The 23,038-nt window shown below is 47.3% G+C and overlaps 1 protein-coding gene across 5 annotated transcripts in view; it reads right to left on the bottom strand.

Annotated features, from left to right (window-relative positions):
- The window catches only part of MED12 (mediator complex subunit 12), a 1,704,158-nt gene that overhangs the window by 530,058 nt on the left and 1,151,062 nt on the right, over nucleotides 1–23,038 (bottom strand). For all 5 annotated transcript variants that reach the window (XM_069612388.1, XM_069612385.1, XM_069612387.1 and 2 more), the window contains exon 32: nucleotides 15,926–16,015. In XM_069612388.1, coding sequence (XP_069468489.1) covers nucleotides 15,926–16,015 — 90 coding nt within the window. The remainder of the gene's footprint in view (nucleotides 1–15,925; nucleotides 16,016–23,038) is intronic.

The raw sequence follows: 23,038 nt of genomic DNA, 5'->3' as shown, positions 1-23,038 counted from the left end.
CCTCCAAATGTTTTGGGACAGCTTGGTTAGCCCTGGAGTGTGTGTGCCCCCTTGTTTGTTCAGGTAATACATGGCTGTGATGCTGTCTGTCAGAACCAGCACTGTCTTTCCTTGTAGTTGCGTCTGAAAGGCTTTCTGTGCTTTGAACACCGCTAATAGCCATAGCAGATTTATATGGCTGGATGCTACTTGTGGGGACCACACTCCATGCGCTGTCTGCTGAAGCAGGTGAGCCCTCCACCCTGTGAGAGATGCGTCTGTCATGAGAGTGGCTTCCACTGCAGGGGTGGTGAAGGTTTTCCCCTTCAGGAGGTTTTCCCTCAACCACCAATGCAGAGAGAGAATGAGGGCTGGCGAGACAACTACTAGATCTTTCCCATGGTCCGCTGGCCTGACACCACTGGCTGTTGAGCCACTCTTGCATGGGACGCATGCGCAGCCGCGCGTGCGGAACCAAGTACATGCATGGCGCCATCATACCTAGCAAGCGCATGGCTTTGCGTACCGTCACCTCCCGACGGGCTACATATTGAGGGATCTGAAAAAGCATGTTCTGAACCCGCTTGTTGGAGGGGAAGACGAGGCTGTCTTTCAACCGGATTAGAGCCCCCAGAAATGGTTTTACTTGACTGGGGACTAGACTGGATTTTCTCTCGTTGATGGAGAATCCCAGACTGAACAAAAGGTCTACGGTCTTCTGGGTTTTCTAAAAGCATGTGTCGTAAGAGTCCCCTGTTATGAGCCAGTCGTCGAGGTAAGGGTAAACCGGGACAGACAGTCTGCGCAGGTGCGCTGCCGCTACTGCTAGGACCTTTGCAAACACCCTTAGCGCTGAGGCGATGCCGAAGGGGAGCACTTGAATTGGTAATGCCTGTCCTCTATCATGAACCTTAGATATTTCCTGTGCGCTGGCAACATTGAAATATGAAAGTATGCATCTTTCATGTCCAATGTTGCCATGTACTCCAGTCCCCCTGTTTCAACAGTGGGATCACCTCCTGTAGCATTACCATACGAAACTTTTGCGGTTTTATACATTTGTTCGCTGGGCGCAGGTCTAGAACAGGGCGCATGATGAGGTCCTTTTTGGGTACAAGGAAGTACACTGAATAAATACCCTTGTTTACCTTGAGAATAGGGACGGCTTCTACTGCTTTTTTTCCCAGCAGCGCTTCCACCTCTTGATTCAGTATCTGCAGATGGTCCGGTGAGCGGTCCCGTGAGCGCGGTGGTCTGAACTGTGGTGGTCGGGCGAATGCCACACAGTACCCGTGGGCGACTGTCTTTATGACCCCCACGGGTCCGAAGTTATCCCCTCCCATGCCATGAGGAAAGATGTTAAACAAACCCGACCGGGGTGACATGGGAGGGGAACTGGATCTGTTTGTTATTTCTGACCAGAGGCTGCGGCTCCTCTGGGATTGGGGCCTCTACCTCTTCCTTTGCCGTGTCGCTGACCCCTAGGTTGGTAGTAGGCAGGGCTTCCTGATGTTTGTTTCCCGTGCAGTAGTTGTTCTGACTTGCACAGGACTGCCCTCGAAAGGACCAACAAGAACCACCTCCCCATTGGGGGTTATTTGTTGCAAGGACTAAAGAGTCTCATGCTCTTTCTTGGCCATCTCCAGGGCATCGTCGACCACTTTCCTAAAGATATTGGTCTCTTCTATGGGTTTGTTGATAAGAGCGGCCTCTGTTTCAGGCTTGAACCCCGAGTTGCGAATCCAAGCGTGCCGCTTGAGTAGAGTGCCCTGGGCCAGAGACCTGCCTGCTGTCTCAGCAGTGCCCAGAGGTTTCTTGATTATATTCCGATTTACCTGCCTGCCCTTGGCCACAATGATGAGAAGCCTGGACCTAACAGGTTCAGGAATCTCCTGGAGACCTTCTTGTACAAGGTTCCATTGTGCGTCTGCATAACTGGCCAGCAGCGTGGTGTTACTCGCTATGCGTGTGGTGTATGCAGCTGCCGAGGTAACACGCTTACCTAAGACGTACAAACTCTTAGATTCCTTGGGTGCCTCCCCGTAGCAACGAGTACTCCTGCCCATTTCCGGGTGGTAGTAACTACCAAGGAGTCAGGGTGGCGTGGCCTTTAATATATTGAGGGTCTGAAGGAACTGGCCGAAATAGTTTTTCCACTGTTGGGTTCACTGCTCGTGTCTGACCTGGCGTCACCAGGGAGGCGGCCAATCTTCTTTTAACAGAATTTAGGAGGGGAAAGGCTTGGCTTGAGGGGGGTTTCTCCTTGAGAATGTCCTCCACAAAGTCCTGTTCGGGTACCGCCTCCTGAGTAGTGATCTGAAAGTGATCTGCTGCCTTCCTATAGATGGCATTGAAGGCCATCTGGTCGTCTACAGGCGAGGCCTGGTGAGCTGGGGTGGATGGAGGAGAATCCAGGCATAGAACATCAGTTTCCTGATCTTGCATGGGGAGCGTCCATGGCTCAGTTTCCTCTTGCTAGGTTTCCTCCCAATTGTCCATGGCATCTGCCTGGTCCTCAGAGTAGTCCTGCAGGAAGGAAGGGTCTTCTTGTTCGCTGTAGATGTCCTGGTAAGTGTCCATCTGGACCACCTCTTCATGGTGGGCAGAACCCGAGGGCTGAGAGTCAAGATTTTCTTGGAAACGTGAAACTGATCTTAAAAGAGGGTCCTCACTAGATCTCTTAGGGGAACGATGCTTAGAAAGCGAGACAATCCTTTCAAGACGATCCATGCACCCTTCAAATTTCTCCCTTGTCCACTTAGAGGAACCAGAAGGGCCTAACGGTGGAAAGACTGTTTTCCGCCCTTTGGCGTCGAAATTTGCCTCCAAGGGTGTTGGACAGAGGCTCCTGACTGTCCACGTAGGTTTCGCGAGTATGGCGGCACCTTGGCGCATCTTTAGACTTGTCCGCGGCCTGCCCCATGCGTTTCGACAGTTTAGGTACCAGCCCAACTGCCTAAGTAATTCTCGCGATACTGTCTTCAATCTCCACCGAATCACCGTGAGTTAACAGGTTAAAAGGCCTATCTGTAGATTTACCGCCTACTGCGGCATTAGTGGGCCTAGCAGTAGATTTTTCGCCTGGAGGCCTAGTAGTAGATTTTGGGCCTACCGGGCCTTTAGGGGCCGTCAGAGCGTCGAAAGACCTCGCTTTGATGTGTAAACCCGATTTAGGTGTAGCGCTCTTGTTTTATGGAGTACCCAGTCACAAGACACTGTTGCGGATGCAGGGAAAGCTGCTGATCTACCCAATCAGAGGAATCCGCCAAAATGTTCAACGGCCCTGTTGGCACTTTCACCTTTTGTGTGCTTAGTGTAATGTGCTCTTTGTACGCCCCTGTCGCCAGGTGTTGTGTCGGGCCTTGAAGGCTGGGGGATGGCCTTGACAGACCTAGAAATGTCTGTCAAGGTCTATGACATCCAATACATATGTTTGGTCATCGGAGGTGCCCCCGTCACTTTCAGCGGGTGTGGCGGTGGGGGAAGAGGGTTCAGCCCGCAACATACCATACGCAGCCCACCGCTTTACACGGCGCTCCTTAAGTGTCTTAAGCCGAAGGAGCTCACAAGCTGCACACCGCTTCTCGTCGTGATCTAAGGGTAGACCTTAGATCACTCGTCTTTCCACGGGTATCTGACCCTACACTTAGGGCAGAACCCAAATGGAGTCCTTTCCATAGCAAAAGGTTTAAACGAAGATGACCAGACCTAGAGGACAAAGAGGGGGAAAGAGAAAATACATAACGAAAGATATGGCCCCCCCCAGCCCCCTCTCCCTACTGTGTAGGCCGGCCACGTGAATGCATCAGCCGCCGGATCTTAGGAGCCGAAATCCACCGCCATAGAAAATTACTGCAGTCTTCGTCGAAGTTCTTAATCACTGTCGAAGTGACTTAAGGGGGGATAATCAACAAAGTCGGTATAAAGATAAACAATGTCTCTTATGTAAGAGGTCCCCTATAGGGCGACCAGTTATCTGGGCGGAAAAAAACAATCTGAGGGACCTCGGCGCGTGAGGGATTTTGGGTACACTACAAGTCACGATAGGGATAGTGTTACAGACACGCCTATGCAGACGTCCCCTTTCAGTCCCCAAAAGACAAGATTCAATACTCTGCGGTTAACAATGGATGTTGGACCATATGCACAGTATGTGATTCTAAGCAGATTAACAAGCATCAGAAACTTTTATATAACTTATTAAGTAAGTGCATCGTTGCTTTGCCTGTCTAACTAGATTCGGTGTACTTACCTACAGCTCACATCTTCCTCTTAAGATAAGCCCGACTGCTCTGCCACTTTACCAAGGTCCTGAGTAAGTACAGACTGATACTAAGAGTTGGGCATCTACAAACGACTGGGATAGTTTACTAATGTCTTACTGCTAGCAGGACTTTAGGAAAACTCCCTTAACAGCAGCCTTTTAAAGGGCTGCAGGTGTATAAAAAGGCCCACCTAATTAGCTAGAGATGGCATTTTAACCGGAGCACTGGCAGTGAATTTACAACAGCAACAGAGGGCACGGGGGGCAGCAAGGAGCTGTCCAGGTGCAGCATGTTTATGATTCAAGAAAGAGTGGCCCGAGAGCTGGGGCTCTGTGGAATCGAGGGAAGCATGAAAAGGGAGCCATGCTGGGAGGCAGCCCTTTTCTCTATTGCTCAATATGCTTGTTCTCCTGGGCACAGAAGCCAACCCAGGAGTGCCTGAGGGGCCGGAAGGAGAGCCCTGAAGTAAAGAACTGAAGGCTGGAAGATCTGCGATGCAGAAACTCGCATTACAGTAACCGTTGAGTTTCTAGATATACAGAAACTCTGTTTGCGAGTGTTTGAAGCTGTGCGTAAGGATATTTTGTATGCGAGTGGTCGGGGGTGTTTAAGACACATTATCGAAGGTCTCCGATCAGAATCCTTATGAAGAAGTGAACATTAAAGCCTGTTAGCTCATAAAGCGGAGTGAATACTTTGATACGCAAAAGTCACATGCAGATAAAAGCATGGTATCGAAAAGCCTCTGAACACTGGGTGCATTTAAAGGCAAACTTCAAAAACTTATTTCAGTGAAACTACTTTAAACTTATAACAGTAGATTCACTTGCTAAGAAACCTTTAACATTTTTTATTTTTATAGGGTATTTGGTTAATTAATACCTTAAACACTTAACACATTACACACAATATTAAATCAAATATTAATAACTTTGCATTCCACATAAAAACAATGAACAATTACAGATTAAAAATTGAAATTGTTAAAACCTATACAACCATTTTTGAATGCCAAACGGAAACAAGGGCTTCAACAATATGACATGCATTACTCACTGTAATAGCATTTCTGATGATTGTATCTGCTTAGATTCACATGCTGCTCATATAGTCTGGCATCTAGTGGAAATCGCAGAGTACTGCATCTTTCATTCTACGATAGAAAGGGGATGTCGACATGGGCGTGACTAACACTATTCCTAACGTGACGTGTAATGTACCCAAAATCTGTGACGTGTCAAGATGGTAGGGAGAATTGCATGCAGTACCCTCTGGGACCACCACATACAATTAGGACTACAGGTGTAAGCAAAAACCAACCTTTGGCATAAGTCTGTACTACACAGTTTTGTGGTAGCGAGCTGAGCAGCCAGGCTCATCTCAAGAGGGAATGTTAGCAGTACAAGAGGTTAAACAGAGGTCTTACAATCACAGTGGTTCAAGTAGACACATACTCAAGGTTTCTTGGCAAAACGATTTTATTACACAATCATTTAGGAAACATTCACTAAAAGTATGCAACTTATTATACACAAACACACTCCAAAACCAAACCAATAATTTTCTGAACAAATTAGGGTCCCCTGAAATAGGAGCAAAATGGCATTTCAGTTACGACGATAAGACAGAGCTCTTCATCCTGGGTTCCCAACACTGACTGAACCGACTTGACCCTTTTTTCAAAACTTTTAACATTGACGGCAATTCCATCAAAGTCTCAACTGACACCAAAACATTAGGAATCTACCTTGACTCCACCTTATCACTTAACAGACAAACTAATGCAGGTGTCTCTGCATCCACTTACATATGTAAGCTTATTACAGCATGCCACCCCTCCCTAACCACACCGAAATGCATTATTCTGGCCAGGACATTGGTTATGACCAAACTTGACTATTGAAATGCCTTATATCTAGGGACCAACCAACGTATCCTTAATAAACTCCAGGTTATTCAAAATAACGCCATTAGAGCTGCCCTCATCGCCAGATCCTCACACATCTCCGAAACAAGTAGAAGTTTACACTGGCTATCAGTAACACAAAGAATATCTCTGAAATCTCTTACCCTCACACACAAATGTCTTAACAATCAGGCCCCTATCTATCTAGCCTCCCGCTTCTCTCATTATTCGCCTACTCGGCTACTCAGATCTGCGCAAGCACAATGCCGGACTATCCCTAGATACAAACTGCAGAAAGCAGGGGGTGTAAACTTCCCAGTCCTTGCCTCCAAACATTGGAACTCGATCCCATTAACCATCAGATCCGAACACTATCCGTCCCTCTTCAAACAAAAAAACAAACTTTGGTTATCCACGACACAAGTCTAAACTCCTTTCCCCACCTCCACCTCAGGAGCTTTAGCTCACTACCTGCCCAGCGTTTGTAATTAAAGTCTATATGCTAACTGCAGATAATGCTGCATATTATATTATATATTGTGTATAATACTACTGTATATATAGTGCTCACCTTACATTGTTCATTCTTTTACATTGTATATCCTGTACACTTTGTTTTGTTTCACGCCTTCTAGCTGTAACCATTACTGTTTTGTACCTATATTGTGCCAAGATATGCGCCCGGATGCCCTGGGGCCGGGTGCGCTATACAAATAAATAAAATACGAATACATTCAATGGGAGCAAAAAGGCACAAGTTAGCAGAATACATCAAATACTTTCTTAGGCAGCGCAAATAGTTAAACTTCACTAGAGGACTCGATTCAGTTCAATAGGCCTAGGCCAAAGTCAATGGACTAGTGTCTTGGATAGGAAAGAACAGTTCTGGTATCAAACGATAAAGTCATTGCAAAAGTTCTCAGTAGTAGTTTAGGCGAAAAAGAATCATTTGTGGGGTCACAGGCTGATTAGTCCTGCAAGTTGGGAAAGTTTCACAAACTTTCACCGCAGGAGTGGCGTTCTCTCAATCGGGTTGGCACAGTACCTTAGTATGAAGCAAAAGATGCAGCTGAAGACGTTGGTTCCTGGCAGTTCCTGCAGATCTCACTGTTCCTGAGCATCAGTCATGGGGAAAAGAGGGAGGACGTCGGGGGTCTCTGCACTGCACGGGATCGTTTGAAAATGGATTTCGAGTTCGAGTGGCTGTTAATCAAGCACACAAGCTGGTGTCCTTCCCCCTTGTTAATCCTAACTAGCTTTGAGAATGGTATCCAGGTGTCTTATGAGTTGATTGGTCCCACCAACTCAAAGGGAGAAGTCGCTTTTGAAGGGGCTCCTCTGTCGAGATGAACTTGGCAATTCAAACCTGCAGTAGGGCTTCACCGGGCAAACCAACGGTACAATGGTTGCAGCAGCCATGCTCTTCTAGCTCGTCTTCGGTTCTTTTGTTCCAGTGGTCGACTCTGCCTTCCTGTCTAGGAGACTCGCCTTCTAAACCGTTTTCTCGCATTCATTCCAACCTATCTACCACGCACCCAGCATGGTTGCTGTCCTTGCCGGACAGTCAGCCAGCCAATCACGCCAGAGTGCATTTGGGTCTCCTAGGAGACAAAGCACAGGGAGTTTTGGGCACCTCCCTCACTTCCTGCCCACTGCAGATACTCACACGCCTAGGGCGGACTTCAGTCGTGAAGCTCGCCAAAGGCACACGGAACAAAGGGACCAAACCTGGTTTGGCGCGCAGAGACAAACATCAGAAGGACCTTTCCAAAAAGAAAAGGCGAAAAAAGAAGACCGGGACCGGTTTTAAAAAAAAAGGGGCTAAAGGCGCCATCTTGAAAAACATGGCTCCCGTGATTTTTAGTTACCAGTGTACGCGGTCGGGAAAAATCATGTAGTATGTTGTAAAACCACTGCCACCAGCCTTTTCAATAGGAAAGGGTAGCATTTGACTGCTACATGAGTGTTTAGACGCAGGGGATCCTATGTAACCCCTCCAGCACTCCATTGTAAGATGATGTGTGCTGAGTCTATGAATTTGGAAAAGACTAGTAAAGTCATTTTCACTTTACATTCTCGGGGAAACAGAAGTTCATCCCACAGAAGGTTTCTAAACCTTTGGGAAGTCTAAAAGACATCCATGTGTCACTGCACTGAGGGTGCTGTGTAACAAATGAATATATGATGCCTATGGAGTTATCTAAAAATCCATAATCAGAGAACACAAAAGTAAAACACACATGAAAGAGTGGGAAACAAGGCTCACACTCTTTCCAGATAAAAGATCAAGTCCTCAAAATCCAACAAAGTTGCTGGGGGTCTCTAAGGTGAAGGGAATTAGCACATTTTTGAGAATTCTCCCTAACAGAGTCAACCAAGTTACTTACCAACTGGTAACGTTCTTTCGACTGGATGTTCCTCCAAAGTATTCCACATCTTTGACATGTAATGTCCACAGCTGTGCACTTCGGAAACATTTTCGGCAGAGGGCGTCCAGCTTTCGAGTCGATGTCCCTCGAAGGCCTTCGTCGAAGGTGACGTCACTGGATGTTATAAATAGGACGCACGGCGCCCGTAGCCTGAGTTTAAGTTTTTTCCCTCAGAACGTGTGGCACCAGTCTCATGCTTGCTTGACTGCACATAGCCTTGCGGAAACGGAAGCTGCAATCGCATAAGAAATTCTCCAGAGGGGCAGGCTGGGAGGGCGATGTGGAATATGTTGTAGGAACATCCAGTCGAAAGAACGTTACCAGTTTGGTAAGTAACTTGTTCTTAGAATGGATTGTGTCCTCCAACGTATTCCACATCTTTGACAGACTCCCAAAGTAGTACCAGTAAATGGAGGAGGGAAAAGAATTTAGAGTACCCAATTAGATTGCGGAATAAAGAACCGCCTTCCCAAAGGCCATATCCTGACTCTGGATTGTATCCAGGGAATAATGTTTAAAAAAGGTATGTATTGAAGCCCATGTAGCAGCATCACAAATATTCCTAATAGGAACACCATGCTGGAGAGCAGTGGAAGAAGCCACGTACCGAGTGGAATGGGCTTGCAACCCATCATGAGGGTCCTTACCCGCCAATCGGTAACATTCCGTAATGGTGAGGATAATCCACCTGGACAAGGTCTGTTTGGTAACAGCCTGGCCCAATCGGTGTCCAGCATATCCCACAAAGAGTTGATAGTCTACTCTGACCCTGGACATCCTAGAAATGTAAAAGCTCAGAGCTCTCCTAGGATCCAACCGATGGAGACGCTCCTTTTCCTTACCATAATGAGGAGGAGGTTAGAAAGATGGAAGAACCACCTTTTGACTCAAATGATATTCAGAAACTACCTTAGGTAGAAAAGAGGGACGTACTCGCAGTACAACCCTGTCCTTGTGAAACACAGTAAGGGGTGGCTTAGATGAAAGTGCCTGCAATTCACTCACTCTGCGAGCGGAAGTAACCACAACCAAGAACACAGTCTTGAAGGACAGTAATCTCAAAAAAACAAGAGTGCAAAGGTTCAAAAGGAGCACCCATTAGAAATTTCAAAACCAAATTCAAATCCCAAACCGGCACCTGGAAAGGGGACGGCGGGAATACATTACTCAGTCCTTTAAGAAACTGAGAAATCAAAGGAATCTTAAAGAGCATTCTTCAGACGAGCGCTTAAATATAGACAGCGCCACCAGGTAACCTTTTGTGGTACCCACTTGAAGGCCCCTGTGGGCCAAAGAAAGTAAGAAAGACAAAACCATAGGAATGGAGCACTGAAAAGGATCAACATTGTGATCTCTGCACCAGTCGCAGAACTTATGGCAACGGTATAGGGATTTTGTTGCAGGCCACCTGGCAGAAAGCAACACATCCATCACTTCATCCGGGAGGTCCCAATCCTTATACCTCAACCTTTCAGATACCAAGCGCGAAGGTTGAGAGTCTTGACTTTAATTGCTAGGGTGTTGTGGACATTAATATATCACTGTTGCATTTAGAATATACGAGAGGAGTGTCAGAGAAAAGAGGTTTCAGAATAAGGCAAGTATTCACACATTTTTTCCTCACCAGGTAAGTACTTTTAAAAAGGAAACATGCAAAGGCAGTCAACCCTTTCCTTGAAGGAAGTCAAAACACCTAAGCAGAGGAGAGAAGAGTCATTCAGGGAGCCAGGCCAACCAATGTTAAGTTTGCAAAAGTCAATGTGAACTGAAGCACTTCGTGCAGGTAAGTAAACGTCTTGCATAATGTTTTAGAAATCTTTGTAGCAAAAGTAGAATCAAATGTAGGGTCACAAGCTGTAAGGCCTGTGAGTAGTAAAAGGTGCAAGCAACTCTACAAGAGCAACCAAGACAAGTCTCAGCTGAGATCAAGCAAGGTGGCACAACAAGAGGTAAGTTCTCTTAGACTGTACAGTACCTTTAGGTTGAAGAAAAGTGCAGCAGATGGCTTCTGTTCCTGTGCAGCTCTGCAGATCCTTGTATTCCTGTGCCTCAGTCGTGGGGACAAGAGAGAGGACTTTTGGGTACTGCTGCACTGCAGTGGGACAGTCACCGACCGCAACTGGCAATCTTCAAACACGTGGCACTTCAGAATTTTAGCTTCTCGCATTTACCGCAATTAGCAACATGGCGGGTCCAGGCTGTTGAGATGGTCTTTCCTTGCACCTGGGGTCCAACACTCTATTGAGGTGGCTCAGACTTGGTCAGTCCTTATTCCTGGGAGTCCGGAGGGAGCTCTTGGCCAGCTTAAAAGCAACACACACGATCTGGTGTTTCTCTCCCTGGCTATTCGGTTCCAGCAGCGACTGCAGTGGAAATTCAACCAGTTCCAAGAGGATGTCCAGGTGACTTACTTTGGAGTTGATTGGTCCCACCAACTCAAGGGGACTACCATGAACTCAGGTGGTAAAGCCTTATACTAAGAGTGCTGTCTTGTACTGCCTCAGTTGAATGGTTGTATTAAGCCCATAGTTGGACTTCAGAAAAACTGTCCTAACAGAAACCGAAGGGACTCCCCCAAGCAACACTACTCAGAGGGTGCCGAGTGCTGCAATAATTTATTACAGATGCCTGGAGCGAATTACACGGAGGAAAGCAGGACTCCATTAAAAGTAAAAAAGAATCATAGTAGCAGAAAAGAAGGGTTTCAATCTCAGAGCAAAAAGCATGCAGCATGAGTAAGTCTAAAGAGTCCCACTCACTCAGGAGAGTGAAGCAAAAAATCCCAAAAGTGCTGGGGGTCTCTACGGTTGAGGGAAATTGGCCCAAGAAATGAAAATGCTCCCTGACAGTTAGATGATTACATTGCTGTTGCCAGTGTTGTCCAAGAATCTCCCTAACACCCAGAAAAGGGCCTTCCTTCTATGGCATATGCTGCTCTGAGAGGGCAGGAAGAAGGCCGAAGGACAAGATGGCCAAAGGACAGGGCACTGCCACTAGGAGTATATGGCATTCAAAATGCGATTATGTGTTAAAATGCAAAAGTGCATGTCAAAAATGTTACTTAAAACAAATGAAAAAAGGATGCAACGTACCTCTGCCAGCACCTCACTGTGAGATGATGCATGCAGCTTACAAACAACAAGGAATTTCATAATGGGGAACACAGTCCTGCTGCCCTGATGAAGTCCTTCCCCTCCCCTCTGAAGCACTCCTTTGTGCATCCTCTTCTCAAGAAACCCACAGCTGATCCTTCCAGTCCAGCTATCGCCCAATTTCCCTCCCTTTCTTGGCAAACTCCTGGAAAAGTTGGTCATTTCTCAGCTTAACCTTCGTTCTAATTCTTGGCTGTGTCCATGACCACCAGTCTGGCTTCAGAGCTGCCAGAAGCACGGAAACTGCTCTGCTGAACATCCGTGAAGATCTGCTCTCCAACCTTGACTCTAACATTCCCTCTGTCCTCATCCTCCTCGATCTCTCTTCTGCCTTCGACACGGTCAACCATACCATCTTGCTCAACCGTCTCCGTGAAAACCTGGGTATCACTGATCAGGCTCTGGCCTGGCTGACCTTTCCACTTAGATCGACCCTCCGATGTCCAACTTGGGTCCTTCCTCTCATCTATCTTCCTCTCCATCTGTGGTGTTCCCCAGGGGTCTAACCTCTCGCCCTGGCTTTTCAACCAATACCTGGCAACTCGCCCACTGTATTGCCACTTTCTGCTCAAATTTCCAGTGCTACGCTGATGGCACTCAACTCATTTTCAGGCTGCCCTCTGCCACCTCTTCTCCCTCTCTCATCTCTGATTGCCTAACTGCCATTCAAGATTGGTGTGCTGCTAATGATCTTTGTCTGAATGCCAGCAAGACAGAGATCCTCCTCATCGGCACACCTTCACCATCCTTTCCCCTCACTCTCTGGCCGGCCTCCCTTGGCCTTCCTCCTATCCCTACCTGCAAGGCCAAGAACCTCAGGGTCATCTTTGACTCCACCCTTTCCTTCTCACCCACATCTCTGAGGTCTCTAAAAAGTCAAATTTCCGACTGCACCTCTTCAGAGGTACTCTGCCTTTCCTCTCCTTCCCCCAGAAGCTTGGACTATGGTAACAGCCTCTTTATAAATCTACCTGCCTCTACACTCCGCTCTTTGAAACTAATCCAGAACAGGACTGCAAGACTTGTCCTTGGCCTCAAGCCCTGGGAGCGTATCTCTCCAGCTCCGAAATCTCTCCATTGGCTCCCACTGGATGCAAAGATTAAATTCAAAACCCTCTGCATTGTCCACAAGACTTTCTGGGGCCTGGGTCCAAATTACCTTCAGCTATCCCTCCGCAAATACCTTCCCTCTCGAGCGCTTGGCTCCTCTACCTCCAACTCCCTCAGGGTCAGTCGTTTTTCAAAGAAACAAGCTAGGGGTAGATCTCTGTCTTCGACTGGGGCCTCCTCTGGAAAAGCCTCCCTGCCACTCTAAAACTTGAGGAGAACCATCTCTGGTTCGGAAGCACCTCAAGACCTTCCTCTTTTCTTCTGCCTTCGCTCCCCCTCTCCCCTGCTGATCTGTTCTCTTGGCACCGTGCACCTGGCCACCCTCTGTCCTCCGGGCCCAGGTACCTGCTCACCCTGCCACCCTCCCGCACTGCCTCTAGGCCACCCCTTGCACTGGGGTCTGTATCTGTACCCATACAGCCCCCCCCCTTTTTCTTCCTGCACTTATCAGACCTACCCTGTCTGCTGCCTTAAACCTAGCACTTGCAAATTGCTGGCTGCATTAAAACTGTTTGTTGCCTTTATTACTTATTTATCGGTTTCTCCTCTGCTTCACACTCCACTTCTCCCCCCTTCCATGCACTTTCCCCTCCCCCTCTCCCATGCACTTGCGCGTTCTCAATGTCACTGGGCCTAGTAAGATCGTTGTTTTGTTCTCCCCTGTTCCCCTCCCTTGCCTTGTCGTGCTCTGAAACACTTGTTTATGAGCGCGATAGAAATAAAATATCAATGTCAATAGCCACAGAGACTAATCAGCGACCCATAAATAGATGAGCTAAGCAAGGTAAGTAAAGCAAAAAGGCTTTGTTAGGCACAGTTTGTATGCAGTACCCGCTGGGAACAGTGCAAACAACTATGACTACATGTATAGGCAACCCAACCTTTGGTATAAGCTTGTACTACACAGTTTTGGTTGCATGTTGAGCAGCCAGGCTTATCTCAAAAGGGCAAATGTGAGCTGCAGTGGAGTTACACAAAGATTCACAGTTACAGGTATTCAAATAAACTCTTACACTCAAGGTTTCTTGCATAAACAATTAATAATTTATCAGTCAGTTATAAAGCCTTCTTCAGAAGGGAGCAATAGAACAGTACCGCAAAAATACACTTCAATACTGTACACTCAGTTTCTGGATTAGACAAGGCCCTTTTGGGATGGCCCACAGACACAACCTACACCCACAGGTGACTTCAGTAACAAGGGTGCTGGGGACATTAATATCTTACTGTTGGCATACAGAATGCTCTCAATAGTTTGTAAAAGGCAAAGGTTATTAGAATACAAGAAGTTACAAATATTCATAAGCAGGGCAAATACTTTCAGATAGCACTTAGAAGAGTCATTCAATACAATAGACTAAGCCAAAGTCAATAGGCAAACGTCTTTGCATAGGATGCAGCACTTCAGGTAAGTAAATGGAAAAGTCTTTGCACAAGTTCTTAGGAGTCTTTGATAAAAAGAAGAATCAAATGTAGGGCCACTAGCTGATTAGACTTGCGAGTTGCAGAAGTTACAAGCACTTCCACAGTAAGAGGTAAATTTGCCTAGGCTAGTTTTACAGTACTTTAGTAAAGAAGAAAAAGATGCAGCTGAAGACTTATGTTCCTGTACAGCTCTGCAGATCTCACTGTTCCTGGGCCTCAGTGGTGGGGACAAGAGGGAGGACTTTCAGTGGCTGTTTCACATTTCAGCTCCTTGCGGCACAGCAAATAGCAATAAGCGCGGTGCCTGGCTGTCAAGGTGGACTTTCCTCACATCTGAGGTCCTGTACTCAACTGAAGAGAGTCAAGCTTGTTCAGTGCTGCTTCATGGGAGCCCGGAGGATCTTCAAAAAGCTTTAGGCCAGCTTACAAGCAACGCACACAATCTGGTGTCCCTCTCCCTGGCTCTACGGTTTCTTGCAACAACTCTGAGGAAATTCAACCAGCTCCGAGATGGGTGTCCAGGTGGCTTACTTGGGAGTCGATTGGTCCCAACAACTCAAAGGGAGAAGTCCTCCTTGCAGGGGCTTCTCTGGCGATACGAACTTGGCGATTCAGACATGCAGCAGGGCTTCACCTGGCAAACCAATGGTCCAGGAGTTGCAGCAGCCACCCTCTTCAAGTTCTTCTTCGGTTCCTTCGTCCAGTGGTCGACTCTGCCTTCCAAGCCAAAAGACTCGACTTTTATTCAGTTCTCTCCCATTCATTCCAGCCTAACTGCCACTCACCCAGCAGGGTGGCTGTCCCCGCCGGCTAGCCAATCGTCACAGAGTGCATTTGGGTCTCCTAGGAGACTAAGCAAAGGAAGTTTCGACACCTCCCTCACTTCCTGCCTACCCCAGACACTCTGGAGCCAGAGGCGGGTTTCACTCCTGAAGCCCGCCAAAGGCGTAGGAACAAAGAGACCAAACCTGGTTTGGCGTGCAGAGAAAATCTCGAGAAGGACCTTTCCACAAAGAAATGGCGAAAAAAGACGACCGGGGCCATTTTAACAAAGGAGGCTCAGCGCCATTTTGAAAAACATGGCTCCCGCGATTTAACGTTATCGGAGCTGCGAAAAGTTTGCGGTTGCGGTAAATCATGGTAGTTCATTGCAAAACCACTGCCACCAGCCATTCTGAGAGGAAAGGCTAACATATAAATGCTACATGAGTAACAGACACAGGTGATACCAAGTAACCCCTCCAGCACTCTATTGTTAGATAGGGTGTGCTGGGTCTAGAATTTTGAAGGACTAAGGGACGTCAATTTCACTCCACTGTTCTGCGAAACAGTAGTGATCCCAGAGAAGGTATTTAAATCTTGGAAAATCTAAAAAGACTTCCCTGTGTCACTGCACTGACGGTACTGTGTGACAATTGAAAAAGATGATGCCAATGGAGTTTGTTAGACTCCATAACCAAAAAGGGACAGGTAAAATTCACACAAAAAAACATGAGTGTGGGAAAAAAGGTTCACACACTCACCAGGTAAAACATTTTTTGGAGAATTCTTCCTAACAGGATTTACTTCAAAAGTCAAGTCAAGATTCAAACAAAAGCAAAAAAACAATCATTTGGTGGGGAAGCATCAAAACCAAAATCTTTCCTATAGAATTCTTACCAGATTAAGCCTCAGTTTCAGGGCTTCGTGCATCAGCTGCTTAGCTTTGCAGTCATCCTGGTACTGATCCTCACGCCAATTTGTAACAATCTAAAAAAGAAATGTTTTGATTTTAATATTACTCAACACGAAATATCAAATGTAAGCACAAAAGTGCAAGCTGACAAGCCATAAAACAGGCAATTACTTAATTCCCACACCACACAGAGCAGCTTCCCTTTCCTTTAAAAATGTATCCAGAGAACTTCTATTCCTGAAAAACACACACTCCAGGTCAAGTTAACCCTCTGTAGTGATTCTTCCCCAATAGTCTTTATACCACCTTCCTTCTGGACTGCATATTCGTTGTGTAGCAGAAATAGTAAAGAAAGTAAAAGAACAGGAGTGCATGCACAGCCTATTAGGGGAGTTTTCCCAAATTCTTCTGGAAGGTAGAACTTCACAAAACTATCCCAATGGTTCGTAGATGCAAAAACTCTTAGTATCAGTCTGTACTACTCATGGAAACTTGGCATATCATAAGAGGATGTGAGCAGTAGGTTAGCACACTGAACCTAGTAAGGCACATCAAAGAAACACTTAAACATAAACTTATATTAACATATAGATTTAATAAATAAACATAATATATGCTTTCAAATACTCTGTACACTTAAACAAAACACTTAGGAATACTTTGGAATACTTTTCAAAGGCCACGGCTTAGTTTGCAGTTGCTTGCGGTTACATTTGTTGCAGCTTTTGACAGTAATGACAGTTCTGTAAAACACTCATGCTCTACCTCCACTTCCTCTGGCTGTCCAACCCCTCAACACCTTCTCACCTGGACTCCCACTCTCAATACCTGCTAAAATGTGAATTTAGCTGTGCCCAGTGGCTGCATTGTGTTTTTATTCTGTCCTGCTAAAATCGAACTTTGCTGTTCCCAGTGGTTGCATTGTGTTTTCATTCTGTCCTGCTAAAATCTGAACTTAGCTGTGCCCAGTGGCTGCGTTGTGTTTTCATTCTGTCCTGCTAAAATTTGAACTTCGCTGTGTGCACTACCCTCTGTCTCACTCCGCTCCTTTGTGCACCCTGTGATGCTGGAAATGCATTGGGGGGGGGGGGATCTTCCTGTCCTTGTTCTTTAGTCCTTTTTCTTGTGTGTTCTGTATTGTTTTCTGCCCAGGAGTCCATGTGGGACTCCTGGCAGTGCAGGTCTTTCTCTTTTTGGTTTGGTGTACAGACCCTTGGGATACACTTATGGCACCCAGGGGTGGGGGTACAACCCTGTACCCCTAGTGTATATTGTTGGGCACCTGTGGGTGGCCCACAGGGCAGGGTATGGGCTGGTGACAGCTCCATGCTGAATTTGACAGGTGATCCGAGGATCCTCCATTTTGGGATGCCCAGGCCCTGCCCTTGGAATTGACTTGATTGCCCCTTAGGGCGTGAGTCCCTGCCCGCCCCCCTCGACCACTAGGTAGGGCTGTGTGGAGTGGGCACAGAATCACAAGTCTCGAGTAATGATGAGAGGCGCTTAATGGGTTTGGCCTAGCGCTTTTGACAGTTCCCTGAGTTTTGCACCCCTTGTCATACTTGGCAAAAATACAGCCAGAAAATATTGTGTAGTTTGTTTTGATTCAAAGAGACCTTATTATGAAGCATTGCTAAAAAATATGAAGCCGACACTTGAAGGTAGCAAGTCAATATATTTATTATCACTTCTGTTCTCTACCAGCTTTGATCATCATTATGCCTGCTATAATGACAGCAAAGATAAACTAACATACTATCATATATATGGAAAGCGTTCTTGCATAAGCTAAAAATAAGATTGGAGTCTAACAAAGATTAAGTACAAACCATCATTTTTAAAACACCAGCTTGGGCTTCCGCTTGACGACCATGCAATGTGCGGTGTTCTTTTCTGGCCTATTTCAAATGCCATTATATTGGATGCATTTTCTGAAGGGGTTTAGGCGCGACAATTGCTTTGGACACTTTAAGCGCATATCATGCTTCCTGTCCAAAAGCTGCTCATCAGTGCAAAAGCATCTCTTGACTTTACTACAAGCTCATCTCTTGACTACAAAGCATCTCTTGACTTTACTCCAAGCTCATCTACAACAGGAAGCCGTCACTTGTGGTTGGCTTTTTTCTGTTGGAACAGGGGAAACTGTTCGCCTTTAGCTGACCCTAACGGCACGTGTTTGTGAGTCTACAGTTAAAGTCTGATTTTGTCCTTGGGAAGCCAAACTCGTATTGTATGTGAATGCGTGCTATTTGCCAACTAACATCCATAGCTTATTACTATGATGGTGTCAGCACCATGTGTATTTTCAAGGCATTAGAACGTTGAAGACAAGAGGCTGCTATTCCTTGGTTAGGAAGAGGAATCTATCATGTCTCTTTAATCGCATTTGCTAAAGCCACGGAACAAGCTATGCGTTTACTCTTTGCTGAACCCACGAGCATTATTCATCAATGGCAATATATGGTCTACAGTAAATGTCTAATTTGTCTTCTGACACTAGCCCTTGTGCAACCGTGCACTTAGTATTCTGTGACACAGCTGTCTTAACTCGTTCGTAACATTTGTAAATCATGACAATCAGTTGATTCCTGATAGGAGAGAAGACCGTTCCTGTGGCCTCTTGCTTTCTATCGCCTGTTACCTTGTTTTCCCAAAGTCCTGGGAAGCCCTGTCTGTCCCTTTCCCTGACTGGCTCTTGGGTGGAAGTTCCATATATGGTATTGTGGGGAAGTCCAGGCCAGACTGGCTGGTGCCTTCCCAATGACTATGTTGTGGGTACACCCTTGGGGTGGGACCTGGGTGAATGGAGTGTGTGACGAATATACACCTCCTGTTATGGGTGTCTGGTTTCTGGTATGTAACACAATGAATGAGACAGCCCTGCCTGAAATGGGTATAAATGCACTGTGGCGTACTGAATGGGTGGGTACTTGTCCTAATACACATCCCTTGTTGTGAGAGTCTGGAGGGAGGGAAATGGCCAAAATGCACTGTGAGCCTGATTGGCTGCCAGCCTGAATGCATGCATGCATGAATGCCCTTCTGAATGATCGGTTGCCTGAGTGTTACCCAGCAGAGTGAACGAGAGACCAAACAGTATATCTTGGGACCTCTCACTGATGGAAATAGTTCAGAAGCTGAAGTCAATACTTGATGCTTACTCTCGAAGCCAAGCCGGAAGGTGGTGAACCACTGTTCCCTTCAACGTAATCTGAAAGCTGCTGTGCCTTCAAGAACCTGATCCAAGAGAGGACCTGGCTAGGAGACCTCTTCCCGAGCAACAAGGTACCACTGTGCACCAGCTGATCTTTACCAAAGCTCCCTGGACGTCATACCCTCGAAAGGCTGCCGGCCGGGGAAGGGGACCGCTGCAGAATCCAAAGTGAAGTGCCCAGACATTGAAGTCCACCACCGTCGCCAACCGGAGCAGCCATGCTCCATTGCCTAAGACACTTTGAATCAAGGACTCCCTTGCTCATCACCGTCGACCGATTTCGTACTGCTGGAGAAAGTCAAGGTCATTGACGACCGTGGAGAATCCGCTGGTGGATTTCCGCCACCCGCAGACCACAAAGACGCTGACAACCCAACGCCCTTGCTAGGCCAAAGTTCTCCAGTAACTCTTTGCGGCAACAAACTATCGTCGTCGAGGTGCACCGCACACCTCATCCTTGCAGGACGTCCACGACCGATCGTCGATGAGCACCGCCCGGAGCGAAGCTGCTGCCTCCACGCCTTTGTTCACCTTTTTTTGTGGGATCTCGATGATCTGTGACTCCTGCCTTAAGGAGGGTCACTCAAGAAGGATCCGTCGACGACCCGACATCGAACTCTGCTAAACCAGGTAGATTGGGTGCAGTAGAACTTTTATAGAAGGACATAAGACTAATAGACAATATATGGACTGGGCTTGTATTACATCTTTATTTTACAGGTTGCCCAGGAGGGCGGATCCTCATACAGAACTGTGCCTAATAGTAGGCGCCCAGCATTCTGCCAATTGTTTAACCAACTTGTTTTTCCTCCTCAAGTGTATTGTTTGTTCACTTTATTAATTGATTTGTATGCTATTTGAACGGTCTACAGTTAATGCAGGAAGGAATCCAAGTAGTAATTGTGCTACCACATTGAGACTGTGAATATTTACCATTTTAAAATTGCCTGAGCACAAAATGTGTTATTGTGATTGTGTATATAATTGAAACCTTATTTATATAAAGAACTGTGTTATCACTAACATAGTGTGTGGACATACCTTTGTGGGTGCTTGGGGACTACACTGCACTTAAGAACCAGCCTGTATCACCTCCTGAGAGCTTAAGCACTGGTTGCTCGTCCACGTATACAAAATAGAGAATCTTGGCTGGGGTGCTCTGTGCTTCTACTCTTCCATATAGAGAGCAAGAGTACAGATACCCACTCCAGTATTTACAGCCCCCAATCCTCCTTGTGCCCCAGTACTTCAGACTGTTAAGTGTCCTCCTCGCCTCTGCAGCTTGCTATGTCGCTATTTATCTTTCCTATCTTCTCCACCTGCTTCACTATCTCCTATCCCTCCATCACTAAATCTGGCAGGAAGAAACTTAAGGAGGACATGCTGGGCACCAACCCAGGACTTCCTATTGCAGGCACCTACGTCACGGTTTCCGCCAGAGAGATTCTGACAGAAATCCTTTTCTTCGTCAACGCACTTGACTCGCTACATGGTCGGCGCTCACTCGCCTCTTCTCCCATTAATGGTGGCACTCGCTGGGAGGTTCTCCTTGACCTCTTCGCCATTTCCAGAGTCATCATTAATGTCTATTTCAATGGAACCATCATGGTTCAGGGTCCTCAACCCCACCTTCTCTTTCACAGGCTCCTCCCTCGTCTCTCTAACCCTACCTCTCCCGCCGGCCCGGCTCCCTTGCCTGATGTGCCTACTTCCTCATCTGCACAGGCTACCTTGCCCACTGCGTCTTCCTCCTCCTCTGCACAGGCTATCTTGCCCACTGCACCTGCCTCAACCTCTGCACAGGCTCCATTGCCCACTTTGCCTTCCTCGTTCTCGGCACAGGCACCCCATTGCCTTGCTTTACTGTTCGGCCTGCTTGTCGGCCTTGGCTCCTCCGCCATCCTCCACTATCCGTCTGGCCCTCTTGCCACCCTCGGGAAGGAGGGGGACCACCGTCACCTGAAAAAGACCCTCAAAGATTGCAAGCGGCTCCACACCTGCTCCGCTGTCAAACACTCAACTGACATTTGCAACATCCCCGAACTCATGGATCTTAATGTGCTCGCTGTTAGGCAAAATTGTATGTAGTAACCCTGTGGGAGACTACACCAGCCTTGTCCTCTTGGAAATAGGTAGCCCAATCTTTGGTCTGTCTAGGCCTATACAACACAAGTTGGTAGAGTGACTGAGCAGCCAGCCTTATGTCAAGAGTGGTCAATGTGCACTATAGAGGGGGGGACGGACGGACGGACGGACGGAGACACACACACACGCCCCTGCCCCTGCCCCTGCCCCCCTGAAGTGACTTCAATTACTAGCAGACTGTGGACATTGATATATCACTGACACTTCAATGCAATACTGGAGTTAAAGAAAAAGGAAGGGATTAGGGTAGGTAGGAAACCGAGGTTAACAGGTTATCTGAACAGGTAAGTACTTTACAATCCCCCAATGAAGTATAGGTTAACCATTTCCCAGCTATGCAAGTAACTTCTGTATGACTTATTGAGGGAAAGGTCCAGCACTGTTCAGGAGCCTCAGGCTTGGGTCGTCCTGCTTCGAGGGAGTCCTTAGGAACTTCCAGCAACTCGGGTCTGGCTAAAAGGCAATACACTCGTCCGTACCTGTGCCAGTCGTCGCCATATCCGATTCCGTATCATCCCTCGGAAGAGGGGATGGCGGCGAAGGATGACAAGGAGGTGGAGGTTCAACTCTCCTCCTCTTGACAGGGGGTACCGCAGGATCTCCCGCCGGGGACAGGAGCATCCTTGACAAGATCTCTGAGCACAAGGTGTGCAGTGCCTGTAGGATGTCCCCTGGCAGTTGCTGCAGTGGTTCCAACGGGAGCGATGGCAGTGCCATGGTTGTGCCTTCGCATCCACCGCCTCCTCACCGCTCTGCTGCTGCTCGTCGGTTTCCTCACTGCTCTGCACATCCGCCTCGCCAGTGTCCTTCCCGTAGGACCGGGCCTTGACGAACCTCTTATCCAGTACAGCCTTCAGACCAGAAAGCTCTTCCTCGGAGGAGATGTCTGAGCCCTGCAGGACTAGCAGGCACACCCCCCCTTTTTGCTCGACCAGTGGAGGTCTAGGGGAGATGATCGGCATAGTCTTCACTGGTGTCTTCTCAATGGGTAGAAAAGACTATTCCCTCCACGCAGGCAGGAAAACTCTCGTCTTAGGGGCCGCCTCCTGCGAACCAGGGTCCGCGGCCTTCGCTAGGGATGCCACCACTCCTTCAAGGAAAGATTTTGCCTGGTGAACCTGGGCCTTCACGACCTTGGCTGCGCTCAAGGCCTTCACCGTGGGGGAAGGGTCAGCGCCCCGCTCCCCCTTGGCTTTCTCCGTCGAGTCGACTGGGACTTCTCCAGAAGTTTACCCGGGTGGTCCGACTTCGCCTTCTTCGCTGTTCCGGAGCGTTGGTTCGCGGTCGAAGGACTCCCACCACTCGAACGTGCGGTAAAAATCTGAAGAAGGATACCAGAGGGGCTTAGATAGAGGGCAGTCATTGGCTGGGGACAGTATGACCCAGAGACCAGTGATTGGTTGTTAGGAGAAAGACAGTTCAGAAGTGCAACTGAAACTGATTTTTTCTTTACCAAGGATTCCCAGCCTGACTACAGGGAATATTCATGACTTTGTGAATCCATGCCAGACCCCATGTGGAGAAGTAACAATTATAATGCACTTCAAAACTCACTGTTTCTCTAAATCAGATGATACCCATTGTGGATGGCACAAAGACACTTCCTACACGCTCAGGTGACTTAAAAAGTTAGGACACCGTGGACATTGATTTATCACTGGTACATTTAGAGCAATAGTGAGTTTGGGGGAAAAAAGAAAGGTTAAAGCATTCATAAACTGGTAAGTACTTTTAAAAC

The sequence above is a fragment of the Ambystoma mexicanum genome, chromosome 5p, assembly GCF_040938575.1.
Source record: "Ambystoma mexicanum isolate Mex_15411 chromosome 5p, UKY_AmexF1_1, whole genome shotgun sequence".
In the NCBI taxonomy this organism is placed as follows: Eukaryota; Metazoa; Chordata; class Amphibia; order Caudata; family Ambystomatidae; genus Ambystoma; species Ambystoma mexicanum.
The sequence above is the reverse complement of the archived record's forward strand: the minus strand, read 5'-3'. Positions and strand labels throughout refer to the sequence as shown.